We start from the raw sequence: 22,429 nt of genomic DNA, 5'->3' as shown, positions 1-22,429 counted from the left end.
CATAATTTAACACAGTGAGCAAAGGGCCAGTCATCTTCAGGGAAGCCCTACTAGTTTATGTCAGCAAAGTATTTGGCTCTGTAAAGATTGGTGTTTATCAAAGTGTTGAAATTGCATATGATTAGCTTAGATTGAACAAATAAAAATACATTTTTGTAAGCATTTTCCTGTAATTGGTTCAGATACTCAAGTACTCATCAGTTAGTAATAAAATTCTGATCATTTAAATGTCTGCAGTAAATCAAAAGCTTTTTTTCAGAAGCAGCGGCTCAAATATTATAATTTTAAATAATGTTATAAATATACCCACAGTAATGACTGCAACACCAGTTCCTTATTTACACAGAAATTAGCCATGATGATCAATATTATTCTTTACTGCTTTTGAATTGAAATAAATTTAGAAATTTATTAATATATGCTATTACAGCTCACTGATTCATAGATTTTATGGCTAAAAGGGGATATTATATGAGCTTGTCTCGTCTCTTGTAAAGCAGCTTAGACTGTTCAAAGAAGTGTATCTCACACTTGGAATTTAGGAGCAGTGGTTCTGTGGTCTTTACCTGGCTGTTTTTAGCAAACCCCTTACAGTTAGCCAATAATTTGTCACTCTCCATGTTCTGACTAGCTTATACCAAAACTTCTGCTTGCTATATTGACTCCACCAAGGAGTTCTTTGCATACCTTTCATCTAAACTGGGAGATGGGTGTGCTTCTTTGATAACAATATAATCTTGTTCAAGTCTAGCAATTTTTTTCTTTAGATGCTGGCTTGTTTTGCTTCAATGGCAAGACACTAAATAATTTCAGTATAGCCAAAATTTAATCCTTGTTTGTGTTAGGTGACGAATATTGTTACACACTTGCATTCCCACAGTCAGGATTTTCCACTAACAAAGCCAGTGAGAGCATTCAAAGGCTGCATGACTGCATCAACAAGTAACAGGGACATTTTTCTCAGACCTCAGCTACACAGAAGTTTGTCATGTCACATGAACACAAAGCATCTTGGTTATGAGTTGGAGTTAGCCTCTTTAGTCAGAACAACTGGCTAAAGAATCCTAAATAAATTAGACTAGCACGTGCTGTTGCAAGTATTTTGTCATTTCAGATGCCCAGTCCTGTTACCGCTGAGCTCAGACCTGCTCATGAGTTCATCCCCTGCTAATTCGCTGTTTCCTTCTCCTGTGTCTTTTCCATATGTCTACGAGCAGGACACATTTCATGTATGCAGGCTTGATACTCCAGAATTTAATCACATATACAACTTGATGTAGCATGGATTATTGCATCAACAGCAACTAGATAACTCATATATGTGAAGATGAACATGTGAATATTGTCAGGAGAGGAGCTTTAGTTTGGAAATTGCCTTTCTTTGGGGGTCCCTCTCATTCTTATTTTTAATCCTTGTAACAACTCATCAATTAGTTTCTCCATAGAGTTTCTTGTCACGTGTCACTCGACAAGGTGGGATGACCACTAAATTTTCTGTAAGTTATAGCAGAATCTAAGAAAAGAGACCTGTTCTGTTCCCACTTTCCCTCCCAGAGCTATGAGTTGTGTGGTCAGTTTTGTCCACACAACAAAAGGTTGTTTTTCACTAAAAAAAAGGTTTTTTTCACTAAATTAAATTTCCTTAGTGTAACAAGCCTATATGATTTTTCTAATAGTGACCGTAGTTTCCCTGAGGTTTTACCATGTAGAAATGTATTCAGAACTTACCAAGTGTCTCCCCTGGAAAGAGCTGTCTGCAGAAATCCACGGTGCCCTTCTAACACTGTAACCCTAGGCAGCCCAGGGAAATTTAGGAAGAATCTCAGGATGGAAAAGTGCTGGTAGTTCTATTAAATCCTATAAAAAAGTCATGCAAGGAAAGAAGAAGTTTAAACAAGGCTTGGGGAGCCCATTTAGAGAAAATTTGTCGTTTTAAGTAATCCTTATTTTTACCATTAAGGCTACTTTTGTTTTGCTGCAGACTTGCATTGTGAAAATTAATTGTCAGGAAAGAATAAGAAAATAGTAAAATGATCCAAGCCCTGAATTAATGCCTTTATGGTTATAATTTCGTTTACTTCTGTTGAGTTTCCCTGGCAGGCTGCAAGGAAAGCTCTACCCCATTAAATATCAGAGAGAGTCCATAGCAGTAAATACAAGCAGGTACGAGATCCTCTCTATATTTGCAAGTAATCTCTAAATTTTGCTGATGAACTGCTGGAATTTTGTTAGTAAATATTTCTATAATAGATGATATCTGACATAATTTTATAGATACATTTATGTGTGCACATAGACACACATATAACGTGTACATATATATATAAAATATACACACACGTATCTATACATATGCATATATGTGGACACTTCTAAACATCTGTCTCAGTAGATAACAGCGGAATTTGCTGCTGCATTCATTCCTAATTCCTTTGGAGCTCTGGAATTTCAGGAGCTGACTTCTAATAGGGAATCTCTAGATGTGTTGTTTCAAATGCTGGTTTAAATAAAAAGAAAAAAAAAAGCAGCAGCAATACAGCACATCACAATAGCAGGTCAAATATAGACATGGATTACAGGGCCATTGTTTTCACTCCTGCTAAATAAGACAGTACTCTTAAAATGGAACGCCACTTGACCTTTCGTGTTTCATCAGTCTGTGATTGTATTTAACTGATACAGGGAGGAAACATTTTCCCCCTGTAACTGTCCCCTGTTGATATGACGATCACTACTGCTGGGTCACACCATGCACAGGAGGCAGAAACCCAGTGCTCCAGAACACAAGAGGGATCTTGCAGCACATGGAGGAGCTCTATCCATGTCCCACAATGACACACGCTCTTTTTTCAACTTCTCTCAGCTCGTGCTCTCTGCTGGCCATCTCAAATCATCACCAGTGCTCAAACATTCAAAAATCACTTACTTCGAAGTGGAAATTCTTGATGTGCAAAGCAAGAAGCAGATCTGCATTGTGGACAAGGTAAGTGTATTACTTCAGCACACCGGGGATGTGCCTGGCTCATGCTGTGACAGTTCAGGGACTCAGTTTTCACTCTGTTGTGGTCTTATTCTGTAACAGAAATACTTTCGTTCTTTCCCCTGGGAGATACTCAGAACTCCTCGTCAGTCACAATCCTTGGCTGTTTTTCTCCATCATTTTTACAAATAATCCCAACACTGGTTTCTTTTAGACCTCCTGGCTGCTCTGTGGACTCAAGACATGTCCTTAGGCTGTCTCTTGACACTTAGATTACAGTGTTTATTTCAGAGCATGATACTTAAACGTCTGCTTCAGAATGGATATTCACTTTTAATACATTTGTAAAGCTTAGCATCTCTGCAATGCTAAACATACTCAGCTGCGCCCTACCCATCATATTGGGCAGGAACCTGGCAATTTTTAAAAAATTTCATTTGTAAACAGAGGGTCTTAGCTAAAAGAGGTGGGTGGGTTTTTTTGTTTGTTTGGTGTTTGTTTTTGTTTTTAGTTTTAATAAGGTGAATCAAAAAATATCAACTACAGTCAAATTGTGTAAGTAATATGAGAGGACTGGGTAAGGAAGGAAGTTTACAACACAGTAAACAACAGCTAAAAAATGCTTCATAAATATTTTCATCACAGTTTTTGTGATTCATTGTCCCTCAGCAGAAGAGCTGGTCTCTTGCGTGCCATTAAAATGGGAATCCTAATCTATTTAGAGTATATTAGAGTATAGCATTTTTCAATAGCATAGCAGAGTTATGAGACTTACTGTTTTGCTAGAAGAAAAAAATAAAAATAAAAAATTCCCTTATCCTCACTGGCAACAGATGGAACTGGTGGATAAGTTTGCTTCAAATGTTTAATTTAATGCCTTGGAAATATGCAGGGTGGAACGCTTCTAGTGCTCTTGATCATTTAAAGGGTGTTTTCACAATTTGTATGCCTAGTTAAAGGTAGATGTCTCATTTGTTCATTCTTAATGAGGCAAAATATTTTTTGAGATTTTTTTAAATCTAGCCAAAGGGGAAACATGTACAAAATAGTAATATTAATACTAGTTCTAATGTTAGTATTTGCATTATTTCATTTACCTAGTGATATTTACACCATTATTAAAAAGGGTTATCTAATACTATACTGAATAAAGTTTCAATCCAAAAAAAGACTGAGTCTTTTCTTATCTTAAGCTTTCCTATAGTGTCATTAAAAAAATATATTAACAGATACAGAATTAAGTGTAGAGCCACATTTCAGGAATCCTTCCATGGAAGAACTATAGTCTGCTGGGACAATAGCAAACCTGCATTTTAATCTTTATTCTGAATTTTGGTGAGCCTGTACATTTTCTACACCTTCTCCAAACCATGGACTCTGCCCCTGTAGTGGCGGAGAGTTATGAGTCGTGATTGGGCAGTACTCCCTCTATGGAGATAAAATACACACAGAGGAGCAATAACAACTATAAAGTGAAAGCATCTGCTCAGGAATCTATGTTCAATTTACATGGCCATGGCCAGCAGCGTGGACCTTTTTTAATTTTTTATTATTTTTTGGCACAGTACCAAGGTATTGGTGCAAGTATAGTGCAAGGCTGAGCTTTCTAAGACTGCCTAAAGAATTTGGATTTTGAATGCACGTTTACCTGGCTGTTTAAATCCCTTAATTTGCTGAGATAATCCCTTCTTAAGGCAACCCTGAAAGTACAGAAGTTGAGTTCCTTACTTCTGTGAACACCTGTTAGTATTGTTGAACTTCATTTCAGTTGGTTATTAGAGCAAACAAGAGACCATTTTACTGGATTATGCATAATCTTCTGCTTAATTAAATATAACATTGATATAGACCCAACATGACACTTCTAATGCCTGTTTTGTGTTTCTAAGATAATTACGATTAGCTTCATTTCTCAGGGTTGCATGTAATTATTACTTGTCAGGATTTATAATAGGAGAGAATAGGTACCATAGATTTTAAAATGTATGTATTTACACTCTTATTGCATATTGTTAGTAGCTCAGACTATTATGATTTAGCAAATACATTTGTAATATTCCCAGATTAATAAATCTAAAAGGACAAACACTATTATAATGGCAGAGAGAAGACTCCTTTCTTTCTACACCTAATAGAAACTCAGGCAGAGTGATTAATGGTATGTGGTTAAATACCAGTCACTGCTTCCAGAGGGTTCGTTTCTATGAGACTCTTGTGTATGCACATGAATCCTATTCAGATTAGTGGGAGCTCTGAAAGTCTGAAAAATGATGATACATCTAACTAGTTTTGGTATTTAGAAAGAAAAGATGTCTTGTGCTCAATGCAGTGTCAGGGATTTAGCAGAGGTGTGTTCAGCTGTGTGATCTCAAGCAATCAATTGAAATCAGTGTGCTTTGGATCCAGCATAAGTAACTGTGAATTAATTCTCCATCTGTAAAATGGAAAGAACATTATTTCCTTTGGCTTTCTTACCCATCTTATACTTTGGGGAAGGATCAGTCACTTATATTAAGTGAACTGAGTGGTTGCTGTAAGGTCTTGATCGTCTTTAAGATTGGCTTAAAAGAACAGAATAAATACATGTTTGCCTGATTTTTAAGCCTGTAAGATACATTCACATCATAATACAGGCTTTTCCACAGTCAGGAAAGGCAGAAAAAAAATACTGAAAGAAAGCGGTAGAAGAGGAAATCCACAGACATTTTGTCTCATAGTCATCCCCTCCAGGAACTGGGTCTTGAAGAAAAATACCTAGTCTTGCAAAACTTGAATTAAATTCACAAGAGTCAGCAACACTGGCAGTTCATTTTGCACATGCATACTTTGAACATAACGAACATAACATTCTTTATAGTAGCATTATTTCTTTTACTTAGTGTTGTCAACATGCTTTGGGGACTTCCTCTGCTATGGATATGACATTATGCAAGTAGTTTGGTGCCCACAAGCTTTTCCAGCGAGTTAGTTACGTAAAGAATTTAAAAGTCTGAGATCTTTTTCCCCAGATTTGCTCTTGGTACAGAAATCAATACTGAGGTGAAATGTCATAGAGAAGAAGCTTCGGATTTTGGGGATGGGGAGAGAAGGGAGGAAACACAAATCTGTCTCAATTTTTTTTCCCCAGTTATTCTACAAAATGTCCCCAAACTAATTCTGGCAGGATGGCAAGCACCAGAAATTTATAGATAAAAGGGGGTACCTTTGACAGTTGGAAAAAGGCTTCAAAAAGGAGTTAGTAGGGAAAGCTAATTTAAACCTAGGCTACAACCCCATCTGCCTCTCCTTAAAAGCAGTATATAAATGCTCAGAGGACGTACCCTGGGACTGTACTCATGTGAGCAGAGGTACCTGCACTCTGACGTGATGGCAGCAGGGGGACAAAAGGCACTGAGGTTTTGAGGAGATGTCCGAGCGACCTCCTGCTATGCACACTGCCCATGAGAGGGCAAGAACCCAGGTCTGAGTGAATGACAGAGTCCTGGGTCTTCCTTCCTTCCCTGCTCCCCAGGGAGGCAGGCTGGTGTCCTCCTGCACAGCATGGCTTGGGGGTACGCAGAGAATCTTGCCTGACGTGCGATCCCTCCATGGCCCAGGAGAGGATTCCTCACAACAGGAAGGTGTTTACCCAAGCAGGCAAAGGCCTTACGAGAGGTGGTGGATAAAGGCCACAGTTAGGCAAATTTAGCCAAGAAATTTGGCCCATATTTTGACAGTCAATCAAGGAGTAACAGTTGGACATCTCATGGGTAAACCTTCAGTCTCTCAACATACAAATCAATACTGCATTTTTTCAGGATGTTCCGTAGTTGAAACATGAGTCGTACAGGTTTCTTGGTCAAGGACTGAAAGAAATATTCAGCAAGGAATAAATCTCTTCTTTGGCCAGTGTAGAACAACAGGTGAGCCTAGATGATCACAAGTCCCTTTTTTCCTCACAATTTATTGATTTCTATGGATGAAATTCCCTGTCTGTAAAGGGGAGAGGGCGTCTAATTAATGATTCCGTGTTAGAAATATTTTCAATGAAAAAGAGTCCCATAATGTCTAAGGATTTTGGCTCCCATATTACATCCAAAAAGCTATAGAAAACAACAGAACATGCAGAATTCATCAAGTCTTAAAAATGAAAGAAAATAATTCCTTTTTGTATTTTTTAACAAATAATCCACATTTTTCGTCAGCCACAACTTATGAAAAATACATAGCTACTCAAAAACTGTTTTACTTGTACATTATTCCAAAAGCCTGATGTAGGTTAGTTTTAAAGTTATCGATGTGCAGTGATTCGATTTATAAATGCTGTTAAGGCAACTCATAACTGTTTCTGTTATAGCATTCATTGTATAATATTTTTTTCTTCAAATTAACCTGTAGTAAAATGTGTTTTCCCACAAACATAGTGCAATGTAATTAATTTTGCATGAGCTGCTTTTAAGGCAGAAAGTGTTACACAATATAGTTTTTACCGAATAAATCACCTTTGGGGAAACCAGCAAAGAAAGCTTTTTCCCATCTAAAGCCTCACAGCTCAGTAGTTTTGGGCTATATGGTTTTGCAAGTTAAGCTAAAAGCAGAGGAGCAAACTCAGGTTTTGTCTGCTACACAGTGGCCCTCCTTTCCAGAAAACTTCTTAGGGCTTACAGAAAAGAGCTTGTTCCTAAGAGTGCAGGAAAGTGTCTCTTTTCTTGGTGTGCTGCAAAGATGATGGAAGCTACTTTCCTACTGTTCCTAAAACCAGCCCTCCATTCATTCAGTGCCCTCTCCCACTGAAATCTCTTTGGAAAACCCAGTTGCTGATTGTTAAATGTTTGTGGTTAATGATATATACCGTAGGAACTTTATGTTTATGAGTGCAGACATGCCATGCAATGCCTACAATGAAAGTCACCTGAACATTGTTATTTTTCTTTAATTAAAGGACGCTTGCATAGGGCCTATCCTATGGCTTAACAATGTATTTACACTGGCATGACAGCAAAATCAGCTACATGCAGAAATGGTATCTCCAGTATCAGCAATCTATTATTTTCGCCTGTGGGTTGCAGTTCTGTCACAGAAAGTGAACAGCCAAGAAGAACAGTCATCACCAGCTCTCTTTTGTGTAGTCATCCCTAGCAAATAAAAATAACTTCTCACATCATGACTTGGAGGTTAGACATACCACATTCATTTTAGGTGAGCAAATGCAATCATTAAAGTAGGCAATGAAACTCTGCAAAGGAACTCTTTGCAGTACCAGGACATTGCTTTTACATCAGACTGTCCTCATTTGTTTCATTCTAGAGAAGTATAGTAAAGAAGTCCTTTCCCAGGAAAGAGATTAGTATTTTCATTGCCTTGTATAGTCTTTTTCCCTAAGTTTTGCAATTACAACATTTCACTTCATAGAACTCTATATTCTTCATTGTGGAGAATGAGCAGACCCTGTGCACTTCCACAGCGGCCTCATTTCATGCATAGGATTTTTAAGTTCATCATCTTTCTTGTTCAAGCAATCTATTATTAGAGGTGTCCTGCCTCTGATGACAAAGATGCCCAAAGGAACTGAATAACCAGCTATGTCAGAGGAGGGGGTTCCATGGTAAGAGCATATGTTGATGCTGAGTCCAACAAACTAGGGATTCCCACAGCAATACGGGTGAAGGAACACAGACACAAAACTGGCTGGACGTAGGCCTATTGCTGACGGAGTCCTCTTTGTAACTTCCTTTTGGAAAGAGGATTTCATGGCGTCTTGTGTTTTATACTGTATGTTTTCACAGCATCCAGCACAACAGGGATCTGGTCCCTGCTGGGAGGCACTGCAAGAAAATACATTACATTTACAAACATGTTACAAAGTCTATGTGTGTTCTTGCCCGTAAGAATTGAATCTTATGCCTACCCCCCAGTGCTGGAGGTGATGACTGTAGTATTTTCTTCCTCAGTTATTAGTTACATGTGGTAAAGTAGGTAAACATATTCAAATTCTGTTGAAGCAATGCATTACACTAATTTCTTCCTGCTCTACTAGAAATTCACATCATTTTAATGTCAATGTAGCTGCAGATAGTTTCAGATGAAAAGAGGCAACTAGACATATTAATTTCTGCTTGCTCTTTGCTGTCACCATTCTTGTTTCAATATGGCTTTTTACATGGAATACCTGGAGAAATGGACTTTGATTTATCTAGAAGAGAGAGACCGGGGAGGGGAGAAGCTGGTAACTTTCGGGCATTTAGCATTTATAAAGGGATAATTTAAAGAATTACAGAAACTACTACAAAAGACTAATGCTTCAGCTGATACTAATTTTCAAAGCTTAGGAGTGCCTGTAAATGACAGGTTTTATACATCTCTTATTTTAGATAGAAAAGTCTAAGCCTGGGAGGGAAGAAAGAAAGAGTGAAATAATAAATGAACCAAAAAATTAAAGCATGATTCAAAGTTCAGCGAAAACAAGAGAATGAATTCTTTAGACACCAGTGGTGCTTCATGAACATAAGCCATTCTGGCCAACAGTAAAAGCCAGCTATGCTACCAGAGCAGTGAATATTGCCAAAAGTGTATCTGTAGAGACAGATTCCCAGCCAGTGTGAAAATGTCCTTTTTCCCAACAAAGTTGTGACATTTTACCCCAGCTGCACATTTGCCTTACTGCATCAAAGATAATTCACAGATTATTGCAAATTATGAATGTACTGGAGCAATATAAGACCACAGGGAGCTGTAGGTGTTTTATTAGTCTAATAGTTAATCGGCACAACCCATGATGGAAATTTAGGTATATAATGGCATCTCATATAGGCATTATTGTAAGATTAAAATACGCCTGCCCATGATTTATTGGTCCATCAGAACATGCTTCAGGTTCCTTCTGAAATCAGACCTGTGAATCTTCACAAAATACCTGAGCCATGTAGTAATAGATCTATAAATACCTAGCTATAATGCTTATCATTATAACATATCTGTCTACGTTTAAACAGTTTTGGATTTTAAAAAATCCTTAAAATGCAGCTTTCCTGTACTAATATATACAGCTCTTGTGCTACAAGAGAACAAATTGTGACAGTCAGAGAATCTGTATCAGAAGTACAGCAAGCATCTCTTCATTGCACTTGGTATTGTGAAAAGTACTTAAATTTCTAACTGACCTGATGATGTCTAATTGTTCTCATGTGACACTGCTGTTTCCCATTCCTTTCTGCTTCTCAGCTTCATACTTCCCCTCATGAACCACAGGGGGCTTGCTGTCTCTCCATCTTTCCCTGCCTTCTCTCCTCAACAAAACTTTGGACCTACTGGCCAAATTTAAATACATCTGAAAGAGAGAGAAAAAAAAAAAAGGCTCAAAAGATGAGGTAGTTGCTGTTGGTCTAATGGCAGCTGGTGGCCGGGTAGCACAGAGTTTCAGAGTGGAGAGCGCAGGCGGAGTGCAGCCTTCACCCCTGCTGCACGCCAGTAGCCAGCTGTCTGCTGGATGTGCGCATCCCGACTGGGCCATCAACAAGTGCAGGGCAGCAAAACAGACCCCATTTCTTGCCCCATGGAAGTGTCATAGGAGACAGGGAAGGGATATGAGGCAGCTGGAAAAGGCTTTGAAGTTCTTTATTAGTAGAAAGTAAGGCTTTATTAGCCCTGCTACTTACAGAACCCCTTGTTTTGCTAATACGTGTTCTCCTGGGAATTTTCTTTTGAGTTGGTTAATCTCACTCTTGCTTTTTGTTTTCGTACAGTCCCCCAAATAGTTTTTGACCATCCTGTGCTAAGAATTGGTTGAGTTTCTTGGGTGCATGCCTTGATTTTAAATGTTAGCAGTCTGCATAGGTATAAAAAAACAAACATAAACCTCTACAGCTATTTCATGGAAAAGGGAAGACAAATTCAGAGAGATTTCACATCTAAGCTATATGTTTAATCTGTGCTAGGACTGGCAATCAAAATCCAAACAAAACCCCAAACCTCACTTTCTTCCTGAGAAGAACTGGTAAAAATGAGTTGTTTGGGGTTTTTTTTTAAGTGCATATCCCAAATGTTTTCTTTTCAAATTACACTGGAAAAAAATGAGTCTTGAATTTTTGATGAGGTAGAATTTGTGAAAGACTGCATTATAAATTAATTTTGGAATATTTCAATCCTCTATGACACAATAAATATTGCATTTCAAGTGCAATTTATTTTACAATTTAATATGCATTTATTTGAATATTATTTCCTATTCGGTTGTTTTCCATGGCATGAGAGCCATGTGTTACATTATTTTACACTATCATGACTGATGTGTCATAAAATAATGCAAAAGTAATGAAAGTTCCATACCGATGAGAAATAAAAAGAAATGAAAATAACACAATGAAATGAATTTTCAGCATGTTCCTGAAGAGGAGTTAAAAAAAACCAAAACATTTTCTATTTAATTTTTAAAATTTGAAGTCAATACAAATTTACAGATCCAGAGTTTTGCCAGAACAATTCCCTTTCCCTGGCAGAAAAGTGTTGCGACAGAGGCTTCCTGACTGGTTCTGCTGTTAAGCTCTCAAGGTGAATACAGCAACCTTACTCAGTTCCCTTTAATCAAAGGTCAGAAGGCACGGAGGCATACCAGTTCTAGTCAGATTTGCACAGAAATAGGTGAACGTGGTGAATTCGGTAAATTGAGGGATGGCCTCTGTTCTGTCTGCTAATGGATTGCATTCTCTTTACTTCCACTCTCATCTTTAGCAGGGGGAGAAAAAGCTCTTTCTGGTGTCTGACGCTTTTTCAGAAAACTTCTTGCAAAGGGATAGTTTTTTTTAAATATAAGTACCCAGCTAGCAGTACAAAACCAATATAACATCTTCAGAGACAAACTTGGCAAGCGTAAATTGACATGACTGCACCCGGCAAGCATGTGGTTATGTGTATTCTTAGATAATTTGCCCCATAGTCACTGGAAATATTAGTCAGTTGGATTATCTCATATGCTAAAGTTCATGTGACCACATAATAATCTCAGAGTACACTGGAACTGACGTGAGCTAAAACCATAGTTCTGAGTATCTCCAGTTTCTGCAAAGACTGGCTTGAGATCAGAGCTAGCTGTTTGGTAGGCAGTTCACTGCAGTCTACTGAGTAAAATATTAAATTCCATATAAAGCCTTTGTGTAGTTGCTGACACCACTCGTCTATATGTAGCTACTTCTATGTCATTTCCATGGTGGGGTCATCTATTTATATTTCTTTGGACATGACCGGCATACTGGTTCACCAGGCTAACAAGACAGCAGCGTGGGACACACTGAGGGAGGTTACAGTAAATCAGTATCCAATTTTTAATGCTGTCTTTGAAAAATAACAATTAAAAAAAAGTAATCTGATCTAGAAGCCAAACACAAAACACAGAGATCAATTAGAACAGGTGTTTTCCTGATTAACTTTCTGTGAAATACCACTGATTTCTAATGATATAGCATGGTCCGAAAGCAAGGGCAGGGTGCAAAAGCAATGATGATGAAGTATTTGTTGATTGTTGAATTAGGAAATTACCTGGCTTTCCCATTAGCTGGTTATCTGTTTTGGGGTCAGATTCTCAGCTGAAATAAGCCGATGTCACCCTTTTGAACAAAGGTACCCTGTCTGAACATGGGGCCGTGTGTGGTTAGTGAGCAGCTGGAGTGGCAGAATTTCTGAATTTCTGCAATTATGGAAAATGTCTGCCTATTGGAAAGTAGGTGACTCAGCAGCACAGTGGTACTGACATGTCACAAAGAGAAAAAACATTCAAAGGGAAATGTTGAACGAAAGATCACTTATTTGCTAAAATTCTACTATTCAAATTCCTATTGATATTCTGCTAACCTCTAACCCCTGAAATAATTCTTTAGTGCAAGAACTGCGTGATGCAATTACATACAGATCGCTAGATTTGTTATAATTCCTTGACTTATAAATGTGAGAGGTATGAAAGTGGATAACTATCTGATTAGCTTGCACTCACAAAAGGCAGTATTAAGTTCCCATAATATCTTCCACTTAGTGCTGTTCCTTGAGTCATAGCCTAAGTTACTAATATGGTATTTTAAATCTTAAAAAGAAATGTGATGCTTTGTGCATTGGTGCATAAAGGAAGGATAGAACTGGAATGGGTGACCCAGAAGGTCCTTTCAGTCTTGAATTCCTGAAAAATGAAAAGTTGTCTCGAATGGAAAAGTAAAAGTATTTTTGCAAGGAAGGTATAGGAAAAATAGGACTTGAGGATTTTAAATCATCCTTTTCTGAATGAAAAGTGTAATGAATGCAACCCGCACCTGTAAAATCTGCATTTCTTCATAACTTTTTTTTGTGAAGAAGAAGTAGTCTTGAACCTTACACATGATAGCAACTTACTAGAAAGTTAACTATATTTAAAATCTGGAGTTAGACTACAAGTTAAGAAGTTCGAGGGAAAACTGGCTTGACCATCAGTCATAGAAGATGTGGGCCAAGTAAGAGGTGTTTTCACAATGAAATTAATCTTATTTTAAATAAAATCAAGGGTGGTCTTTCACTCTGCTTTCCCTTTGCACATTTGAAAAGTGCTGAAATAGTGGAAAAGGAAGGTTATAACACCTTCAGAAATAATTTAAAAGAGTAAGCCTAATAATTACAATGAAATGTTCCAGGGTGTTTTATTCAGTTAGCACAAAGGGTAATAAGAGCAGATGCTGTTCCAGTCCTTACAATTCTTTAGCTTATATTGATGTACAATGAAAAGAACAAAAGATAATTAATGGTCTACAAAGAGGACACTCTTAGTAGTAAGCTGATGTCTCAGCATCCATCTTCACACTGATCAATATTTGAATCTATAACTTTGCCAGTTGTTTTATGAGGTCTTTAACAAAAAGGACACAGAATTATCAAGATCATAAAAAAATGTATTTCATTCTTTTGTGGCTATGGCCCCGTTATTCTGCCTGGGATAGGACACTGTCATTCCTCTATGTTATAGCCCATTCGGAAGACGATGGTATTTGTGTTATTTTTCAACTCGCAATCTGTGTAGTTTGTCTCAAGTGGAAGGGTCCTTCTCGAAGCCAGCTGGCCCATAAAACCAAAGTCTTCCTGCCCTCCTGGCTGGATGTGTGCTCCAGGCCTTCCCTGGGCACTTGCAGCCCGTAGAGTGTGGTGCCACGCAGAGCCGCCAGACCGCGACTAACCAACCAAGTACACACTCTGCCTAGGCCTGAGCTGGCAGGAATTTAACCAGCTCTAGCCTAAAGCAGCTTGGATGTGCTCAGGCACAGCAGTGATCTTGCTAATGAGCTCTGCCTCTCTCAGAGGTGTCGTATAGAGCACAGTCCCTCCCAGCTGCAGCTACGCTGTTCAGGCACCAGCTTTGGCTGTAGGGGAAGTGGTATGTGATGGTTCACATCACACCACGTGGATACACTCACTGGTTCCTCTGCTGCAGCAGGCCATTGCAAGCACAAAACCTGGCAGGTACTTTGTAACTTTTAAACACCTGAAGCACGTGAATGGTTCTATAGGTAGAACACAAGCTTAGGCTAATTTTTTGATAGCTAAAGTTAGGTGGTATGAATCCCATGGCTGGCATAGCAGGATGTGGAGGGGAGAAAGCACTGAAAGCCTCAGGTGGAAAACTGGGAGAGGGATGGAAAGGTAGAGTTGCTAAGAAGGGATGGACTATAAATTTTGCACTGTGTGAAAGCAGTGCTGCCCCGAAGCTGACACATACTCAGGAGCGCAGATGGAGACCATGGGCTCTGTTTTGAGCTAGTGCTGCTCTGTGAGCGTGTTCAGCTTGTCTTTCAGCTTCCCTTGACTTAATCAGATGATCAGCTCTCTGGAGCACGGGTTGGCCCTGGCTACTCTTTCCCAGAACCTGTCACGGTGAGATGCTGATCTCCTGTAGGGATGCAGGCCCTGCTGTAAGGTGGTTTATACTGTGTTTAGAAAGCCAGATGATCATCCATCACATTGAAAAAGACCATCCCCGTCCTTGAGCTGGCAATGCTAACTCTGAAAACCTGCACACCTGCCCTGCACTAAGATACATGACAGATTTTGGTCTGCAGTTTTGTGTGCCACGTGGTTGTTGCCAGCTAACAGCACCTGCATCCATATCTGATGGATTCTGGGCTCCAGATCCGACAGGTGTGAGATTACAAGGTGTAAGAAAACAATTTCAGATATTTTTAGAGGTTTTGAAAATATGTGCCCTCCCCCATCTCCCATATTCAAGTCCACAGTGGTTGTACACGTTACAAAAAAGGCCCCTGTAGACTATGGGAGGTGTGCTGTTCTGTTGGATGTTGCGTGGAATGACTTAAGTGTAATGAATACAGATAAAATGTTTTCTTTCCTTTTTGAATTTAGAAAGTTAAGATGGCTTCTTCTGTTGTTCCCTGTAGCTGGGAAGAAAAGGGACCCCGTCTGGCTTCAGGAACTCTAAGGGCAATGTCCCTCTCCTGGCCCAGTACTGGTCAACGTGGTTTGGGTACCACACGACCTTGGTGATGCGGGGAGGGAGAAAGGGTACGTCCTTGGTCTCAAGGAGTCCGGCCCCTGATTTGGGTGGAGTTGACTTCGCTTAGCAGGTGCATCAGAGAGAAAAGTCAGCGTTTATGTAGCGGTTCACTTAGAGCAGTTTCTGCAAACAAGGACTTTTCCAGTCCCCAGTAAAACCCTTTGTAACTGGGGAAAAGAAAGTGTTCTCATCTAAAGCCAAAGAAAAAGCTAGGAAAAATCTGAACTTTACATACCATTTAGCACAGGTATTGTTTTACAGTGTTAGATCATTGAAATCTGTATTAAGCGCTCTGCCTGTTCATATTATTACCGGAAACAAGTTGGCTTACTCCTAAGCACTAACGGCACATATATTGTGTATTTGCATGGGGTGTCAAATTATATCAGAGCAAAACTTTCCTTTCTGTACTGATTTGTTGCTTTTGAGTCAGAAATTTTATTTTCTTACGTATTTCTCCAGACTCAGTCTTTTCAGCAAAACGACCTATGTTAAGGTGCTGAATGATCTCTACTAGCACAATTTCTTACTCTCTCTATTTTTTATGCATGGCTATTGTCACAATTCATTAATATCACTAATAAGTAAAATACATAGATAGATAAATATCACTAACCACCTTTGGAAGAAGTGGGAATACAGTCTAAGTGTGGTGCAAGGCTCAGTAAGTCGATTAATGCTTAAGTGTGTGAGTTCCACGTAATGCAATGAAAGTGGAATTGGATTGCCCAGAAAACCCCGTAGAAATCTTTAGGTGGGAAGAGACAGGCAAGCTTCTGCAGAGAAGAATTGTTGGGTTCCTATGTAACTGCCTAGGAGGCTATGTCAGGAAACTGCCACATTCTGGTTAGTCTGCGGGAAGCTGGAGATGGAGTGAACCAGGTGATGGGTGCCCAGCCAGGGAAAATGGTACCATGGCTGTTTCTCTACCCCAGCCCAAAGAAATTCTGCTGCTCCTCAAGATTTCGCTGTATGTCACCACCACATCATACTGGTATTACCCTATGCTGTGCAGGTGCCTAAAGTCTCCAGGGAAGGTGGTTTTCTGCGTTCTGCTGTCTGACTGCAGCAAAGAGGTCTCTCACTAGAGCCAAAGCAGATCCCCATGGTTAAGACAGTTCAATTTACTTCTCAGTCTCTGTGCTTAAATAAACAATACAGAATATTAAATCAGCGTCAACTACAAAGGTATGGTCTTGTTAAGACCAGACCCTTGCCTCTTGCCACCTCTATCAACCTGAGCTTCAGCTCAACATACTACTTCCTCAAGTGTTCCATTGCCTCTCCTTGTAAGTACAAGGTACTTCTAAGTCTTTTGCTCTAGTAAATGCTGTGTTTCTCAGATACTTTGTACAAAGTGTATTAAGAAATCAATATACATAATAAAATAGAGCCTAAAAGGCCTCCAGACTGCCATCTAACACTGTGACACCTGAATTGCTTCAGTGCACATGAACGGCAGCATGCAGAAGGAAACTCATTTTAGGCAGAAAGGACAGAAGCTGCCACCTTTATTACTGGCCCCTCAGAAAAACCCTTTCATGTGTCTAAGAGCCAGGCCCCAGAATGCTTGAACGTAACTCTAAAGCTAACCCTTCAAGTTTTCCCACTGGTTTGATCTTGAGGGCAGTTAGTGCCTCAAGCAGGGCCAGCAGTTTTCCCTCTTGACCATTGGGATTTTACCCCTCCATTGGCCAAGCAGAGATGGCCCAGGTAATGTGTAAATCAAATGTGGACAATCCTTAATAACATGTGAACATGTCAGAGCAAATTTGCTGATTTGATTCATTATTGCTTCATATTCACCTCTTCATAAGAGGAGGGGAGAAGAGATCCCAGAGTAAAGAAGACAGAAAAATTAATCTGCATGCATTTTGTTTTCTTTTCCAGATACCTCCATCATCTACCCTTCTTGATGTGAAACACAAATTTCACAAAGCATGTAAGTACTATGGCTAGCAGGCTGGAGGCACGGTTAGAGGCCTTCCAGCTTGGAGAAATTTTCAGATTTATTTTTCATGAAATCTCACATTAAAGCTGAGACTCGCTTGACAGCTTCAGTGCTAAATAAGAGCAGTGTTTGGACTAAGGTTCTACTGTAGCTATTGCAGATATGAGAGGCTGGAAGAAGAGTAATGCATAATTTATCACTGCCAGCCCATGAGGGGCAATACTTTTCTATCTTCTTTTTAACATTACACAGTGTCAGTTCAAGACACAACTGCATTTGCCCTCACAGTGTTATATTAGATAAGCTTCGATAACATTAGACTGCTTCAAGCTGGACATAAACAGACCATGTAGACCAAATAACTACTGTAGTGGGGAATTCAAGTGCAGAGTGATTAAATGACTTATCTGAGATCGTGCAGGCAGTCTGACAGACTTCTCAACTGACTCAGCCATGTTCAGTTCCTTAATGGTCAGGGCAACCTCCCTTTCTTCTCATACTGCTTTTTTTTTGTTTTCTATATCCATGAGGAGGGGAGAAAATAGGGGGGGAGAGGCTAATTTTTGCACATACAGACTGCAGATATGGACCTGGTACATGAGAAGAGATGAGAGCAATCATACTCTGAAAACACTCTTTTCTTCCTGCCAGAGAACAGAGCAGTTTCGCTGGATGCTTCTTTTCTGCCTCCTCCTAACTACACACCTCCAGCCCTTACTAGAGGAAGGTGGTTTTAAAGGTGGAATAAAGAGAAATGAAAGTAGCCAAGCACCAAAGTTTGTTGGCATTTACCATTATCCACTGAATTGCTGGTCAGGATCGTGGGGAGTGGGCCCAAATGTACCTGAAACCTACAGGATGTATATGTGTGTATAGTGTGCCTTGAGTTCGGAAATGCTAAAATACTGCTGTATCTGTGTTTGTAGAGATCCTAACTGTGCCACCATTGCTCCTAGACTGAGAAATGTTTCTCTTACTCCTGCTTGTGAGAAGTAAAGTGCTACTTGTGATGAGAACTGGTAACCTTGAGTGTCACCCGCATTTGAGACATGCAGGTCTATTCAAGGCCTGGTAACTTGAACTGGACTTCTTAGAACTGCAAAGGTATTTAGTTGAGTAGAAAGATGCAAGAAGGATTGAGAGTTGGAAGTGAAAGCCAGAGAAACTCAAAATTTTTAATGAGGTCTTTGATTCCAAGAGGCAGGATGGTTTACTGTTGGGGTAAGCACCTGAGATGATGGGCTTTCATTATTTTTATAAAAATAGCATATTCAACTAAAAGCTAGATGCCTTTTGCAAAAACAGCTTTAGTCAGACACTAATACTGAGTTCAAAGTAGGGTAAGTAGAAGAAATGTTATGTTTCTCCTCTGTCCTTAGAATTTCATAAAACACTAAAGCTGAAGGCTTCTGGGGTTGCACAAAGGTTCAGTTGATGAATCATAGAATCTTCATGGTTGGAAAGGACCTTTGAGATCATCAAGTCCAACCATACACACACACAAAAAAACAACCAACAACCTACAATCTCTGCCCTTCAGAGCATGCCCTGAAGTGCCACATCTAGACGTTTCTTAAACACCTCCAGGGATGGTGACTCAACCACCTCCCTGGGCAGGCTGTTCCAGTGCCTGACCACTCTTTCAGTAAAGTAATTCTTCCTAATATCTAATGTAAACCTCCCCTGCTGCAACTTCAGACCATTTCCTCTGGTCCTGTCATTATTCACTTGGGAGAAGAGGCCAACACCCACCTCTCTCCAACCTCCTTTCAGGTAGTTGCAGAGGGCAATGAGGTCTCCCCTCAGCCTCCTCTTCTCCAAGCTAAACATGCCCAGCTCCCTCAGCCTCTGCTCATATGACCTGGTCTCCAGACCCCTCACCAGCCTGGTAGCTCTCCTCTGGACACGCTCCAGCACTTCTATGTCCCTCTTGTACAGAGGGGCCCAGAACTGAACACAGTATTCGAGGTGAGGCCTCACCAGTGACAGGTTCAGGGGGACAATCACTGCCCTAGTCCTGCTGGCCACACTATTCCTGATACAAGCCAGAATGCTGTTGGCCTTCTTGGCCACCTGGGCACACTGCTGGCTCATGTTAAGCTGGCCGTCCACCAGCACCCCCAGGTCCTTTTCTTGACTGCTCCAAAACTACTTGTTTTCACTGCCTGTAAGGCCTTGTAAAATGCAAAATGGTAAAAGTTCAAAAACCCCACAGCTGAATACGAAAAGACGGAGTGCACAAGTTTTACTAATTCAATAAGAGTATGTCTTCCCATCAGTTCGTGAAAGGCAGTGCATTTCTGCCTACACTCTCTTAAATCAATTGAAACTAGATTTATATTGATGCAGCTTAAATCAGCTGAAGATCACTGGCACAGAGGTTTATGCCAATTTAAATGTAATGAGGTTTTTAATGGATTTGGGCTAAAATAGTAAAAGTCTGTGTATAAGCCATTTTAATGGCATCTGTTTTCATATTTAGAGGTACCCTACTCCTCAAATACTCCCAATGATGTAGGTGGAGATGAGTATAAAGGAAGACAGTAAGGAATACAACAAAGCATGGAAGGGCTGGCACATGCCTTCAATGCTTTTTCAGTTTATAATTTTTTAGTTCAGTTCCTACCATTCCCAGGAGTACGCTGTGTCAGTGTCCTGTCTCCTTTCTTCCCATTCCAGCTGATTGCTTTGATCTCTCTTTTCTAGTTCAGCCTGGATGTTGTCTCATGAGGTTCCCCCCTCCTCCTCCTTTCCCACTTGCAACGAACAAACCTTTCCTTTTTTCTCTTTGTATAGTTTGGAGGATGGCAGCTTATAGGCTACAGTTCTTTTAGGCAAGAGCTGAGAAGGGGCTGAGGCTGATCTGTGGATGCCTTTGGTTAGCGTGCTATTTTGTACTAGCTCATGCATTCATTTCTGTCTGTGTGCCAGACTCATGTGTTCCCCTATAATCTCTTGCTAAAACACACTCCTACGCACACCCCCTTACAGTCTCCCTGTCTTCATACGTTCTCCTTTGATCACCCATGCAATTAAGCTTTCTCCTCAGCTGGTATCTTGTCAGCCCTTCAGTGAGAGGAACCCCTGTGCAGCAATTTCACAAGCATCATCTCTGTCACTGATCAGTTTTCACTGCCTGATTCAAGACAGGAAGAAAAAGACTGAATTATGAATTGCAGCACAGGAGGCTGTTAATCATTAAAATTAGAGATGCAAGTGACACATAACATCTTACTGCTCAGTAGTTTCTAAGTCAGTCAAACATTAGTTTGTATATGTCTTGATAAAAAAGGCAGAATATGGACTTAGAAGTCCAGGAACAAATACTCCTCAGCTCTCACTTCAGCAAAACTGTCTCTTACTGAAACAAACGTGGCAAAGCCTAACCCTGTGCTTTCTGTGACAGAGTTGAGGGGGCCAATCCCGGTTTTATCACAGGAGATTCAGGAATATATGAGCTCTTAGTGGAGAATAACCAATTAAGGCAAACTGCCATTTCCACCGGAATTCAAAGGCGTCTTCCAGACTGGAGGCCACTGTTTTGTATCAGCCCCTGGTTGCTGTAGCCACTGCCCCTGGCAGGGACTGGCAGCACCAACCAGGGTCAGCACAGAACAGCAGTTTCCCTGTTGCAGCCTTCCAGCCGTCAGTTCTACAGGGGCTTTCTGTAACAGATGTTAGATCCAGGCTGTCACGCTTAATAGCAAATATCACACCTGCCCACCATGAATCTGTCTAATCCTTTTTAAACCTACTTACAGTTTTGACCTCAGCAAAATCCTCTGGGAAGGAGTTCCACAATATATGTGTGGTGAGGACAAAAATACATCTTCTATAGTGGCATTATACAAATGTCTACACTTCTACAGCTTGATGTTTTCTGCCTGAAATTGAGTGGCAGCTGAGTGCCTGGGTGTTACTGGCCATCACGCTGTACTAAGGATAGTCAAAGAAGCCTCAATCAAATAGGTGGTGTACACTAGGTGACTTTACTACTATTTTCCTTATTCCTTCGGCTAGGTGGCAGGGGTGAAACGAAGCCAAAAACTAAGTGTATAAGAAGGAAGCCTTTTGTCCCATTTTCTCGGTTGCTTATAATGAGTTAGGTGCCTGGCATTTTCTGTATCTATAAAGATTATGTTTTCAATGGTGAAAGAAATACCTTGTAGGCTAAACTTCGCGAGCTCTTGTCCTTGGCCATAACTCTTCACCTTTAATTTATTTTTATCTTTGCAAAACGTATTGGACTGGTGGGGGAGGAAATCTTACAGATAGAAAATGAAAAACTGTAATAATAATGCTAATTCAAGTATCACATAACTAAAATAAAATACCTCTAGGACAGGTAATATAGTGGAATCGGTGATCATTAAATATTTTCAAGGTTACTGCACAAAAGTTGCTGAAAAAGCTCTTGAAAGAAGAGGAAGAACAGAAAGGAGAGGGGGAAATAAGATCTCAGCAATACTGTAACAAACTCATGGATGCAACCTCCTGCAGAAGGAGGTAGCACAAGTAGAGCTACTCTTTGAAGTCAGAAGAGTGAGCCAGAAATTGCCCTCTAGGTAGAAGGAGCAGGCAGGGAAGGAAGGGCAGATGGGAGGAAGCCTGATGATGGGTGGAAGGAAAAAGGGAAGTTGAAGAGAGAACTGAAAACATCATGTGCAGAATACCCCAATCTGCAGTGGGAATGAGGTGCTCAAGGAATAAGGAACATTACAAGCTGCCAGCTGTACCAATAAAATATTAACTCCTAATTCTTCAGCTCCAAAATTGCAGCCCCCGCCCCCCGCCATCGAAGCTAACGGAGCTAGGGTATTTAAAATAAGCAATGTTAATGAGAGTAAATCATTAAGAAAGAAATTGTCAGTAGATGGCACTCAAGAATAAATAGCATCATTTCTGGACACTATGAAACTTTAGAATTCTGCCACACAATCTTCCAGCTGCTTCTTGCAGGTATTTCTATAGTGATCCTAAGCTGTATGTTCCCTGGAAAACCACT

General features: G+C 40.1%; 1 protein-coding gene across 3 annotated transcripts in view; it reads left to right on the top strand.

Moving 5' to 3' along the window:
• The first annotated feature begins 2,659 nt into the window (after positions 1 to 2,659).
• The window catches only part of TECRL (trans-2,3-enoyl-CoA reductase like), a 72,224-nt gene continuing 52,454 nt past the window's right edge, over positions 2,660 to 22,429 (top strand). For 2 of the 3 annotated variants that reach the window (XM_074589265.1, XM_074589266.1), the window contains exons 1-2: positions 2,660 to 2,983; positions 17,364 to 17,415. In XM_074589265.1, the coding sequence (XP_074445366.1) occupies positions 2,750 to 2,983; positions 17,364 to 17,415 (286 nt within the window). In that variant the 5' untranslated portion in view covers positions 2,660 to 2,749. The remainder of the gene's footprint in view (positions 2,984 to 17,363; positions 17,416 to 22,429) is intronic. The other variant, XM_074589263.1, reaches the window with a different exon arrangement.

This window comes from Larus michahellis, chromosome 5 (genome assembly GCF_964199755.1).
Source record: "Larus michahellis chromosome 5, bLarMic1.1, whole genome shotgun sequence".
NCBI classification, from domain to species: Eukaryota; Metazoa; Chordata; class Aves; order Charadriiformes; family Laridae; genus Larus; species Larus michahellis.
Note: the sequence above shows the minus strand (reverse complement) of the source record. Positions and strands in the feature narration are given on the sequence as shown.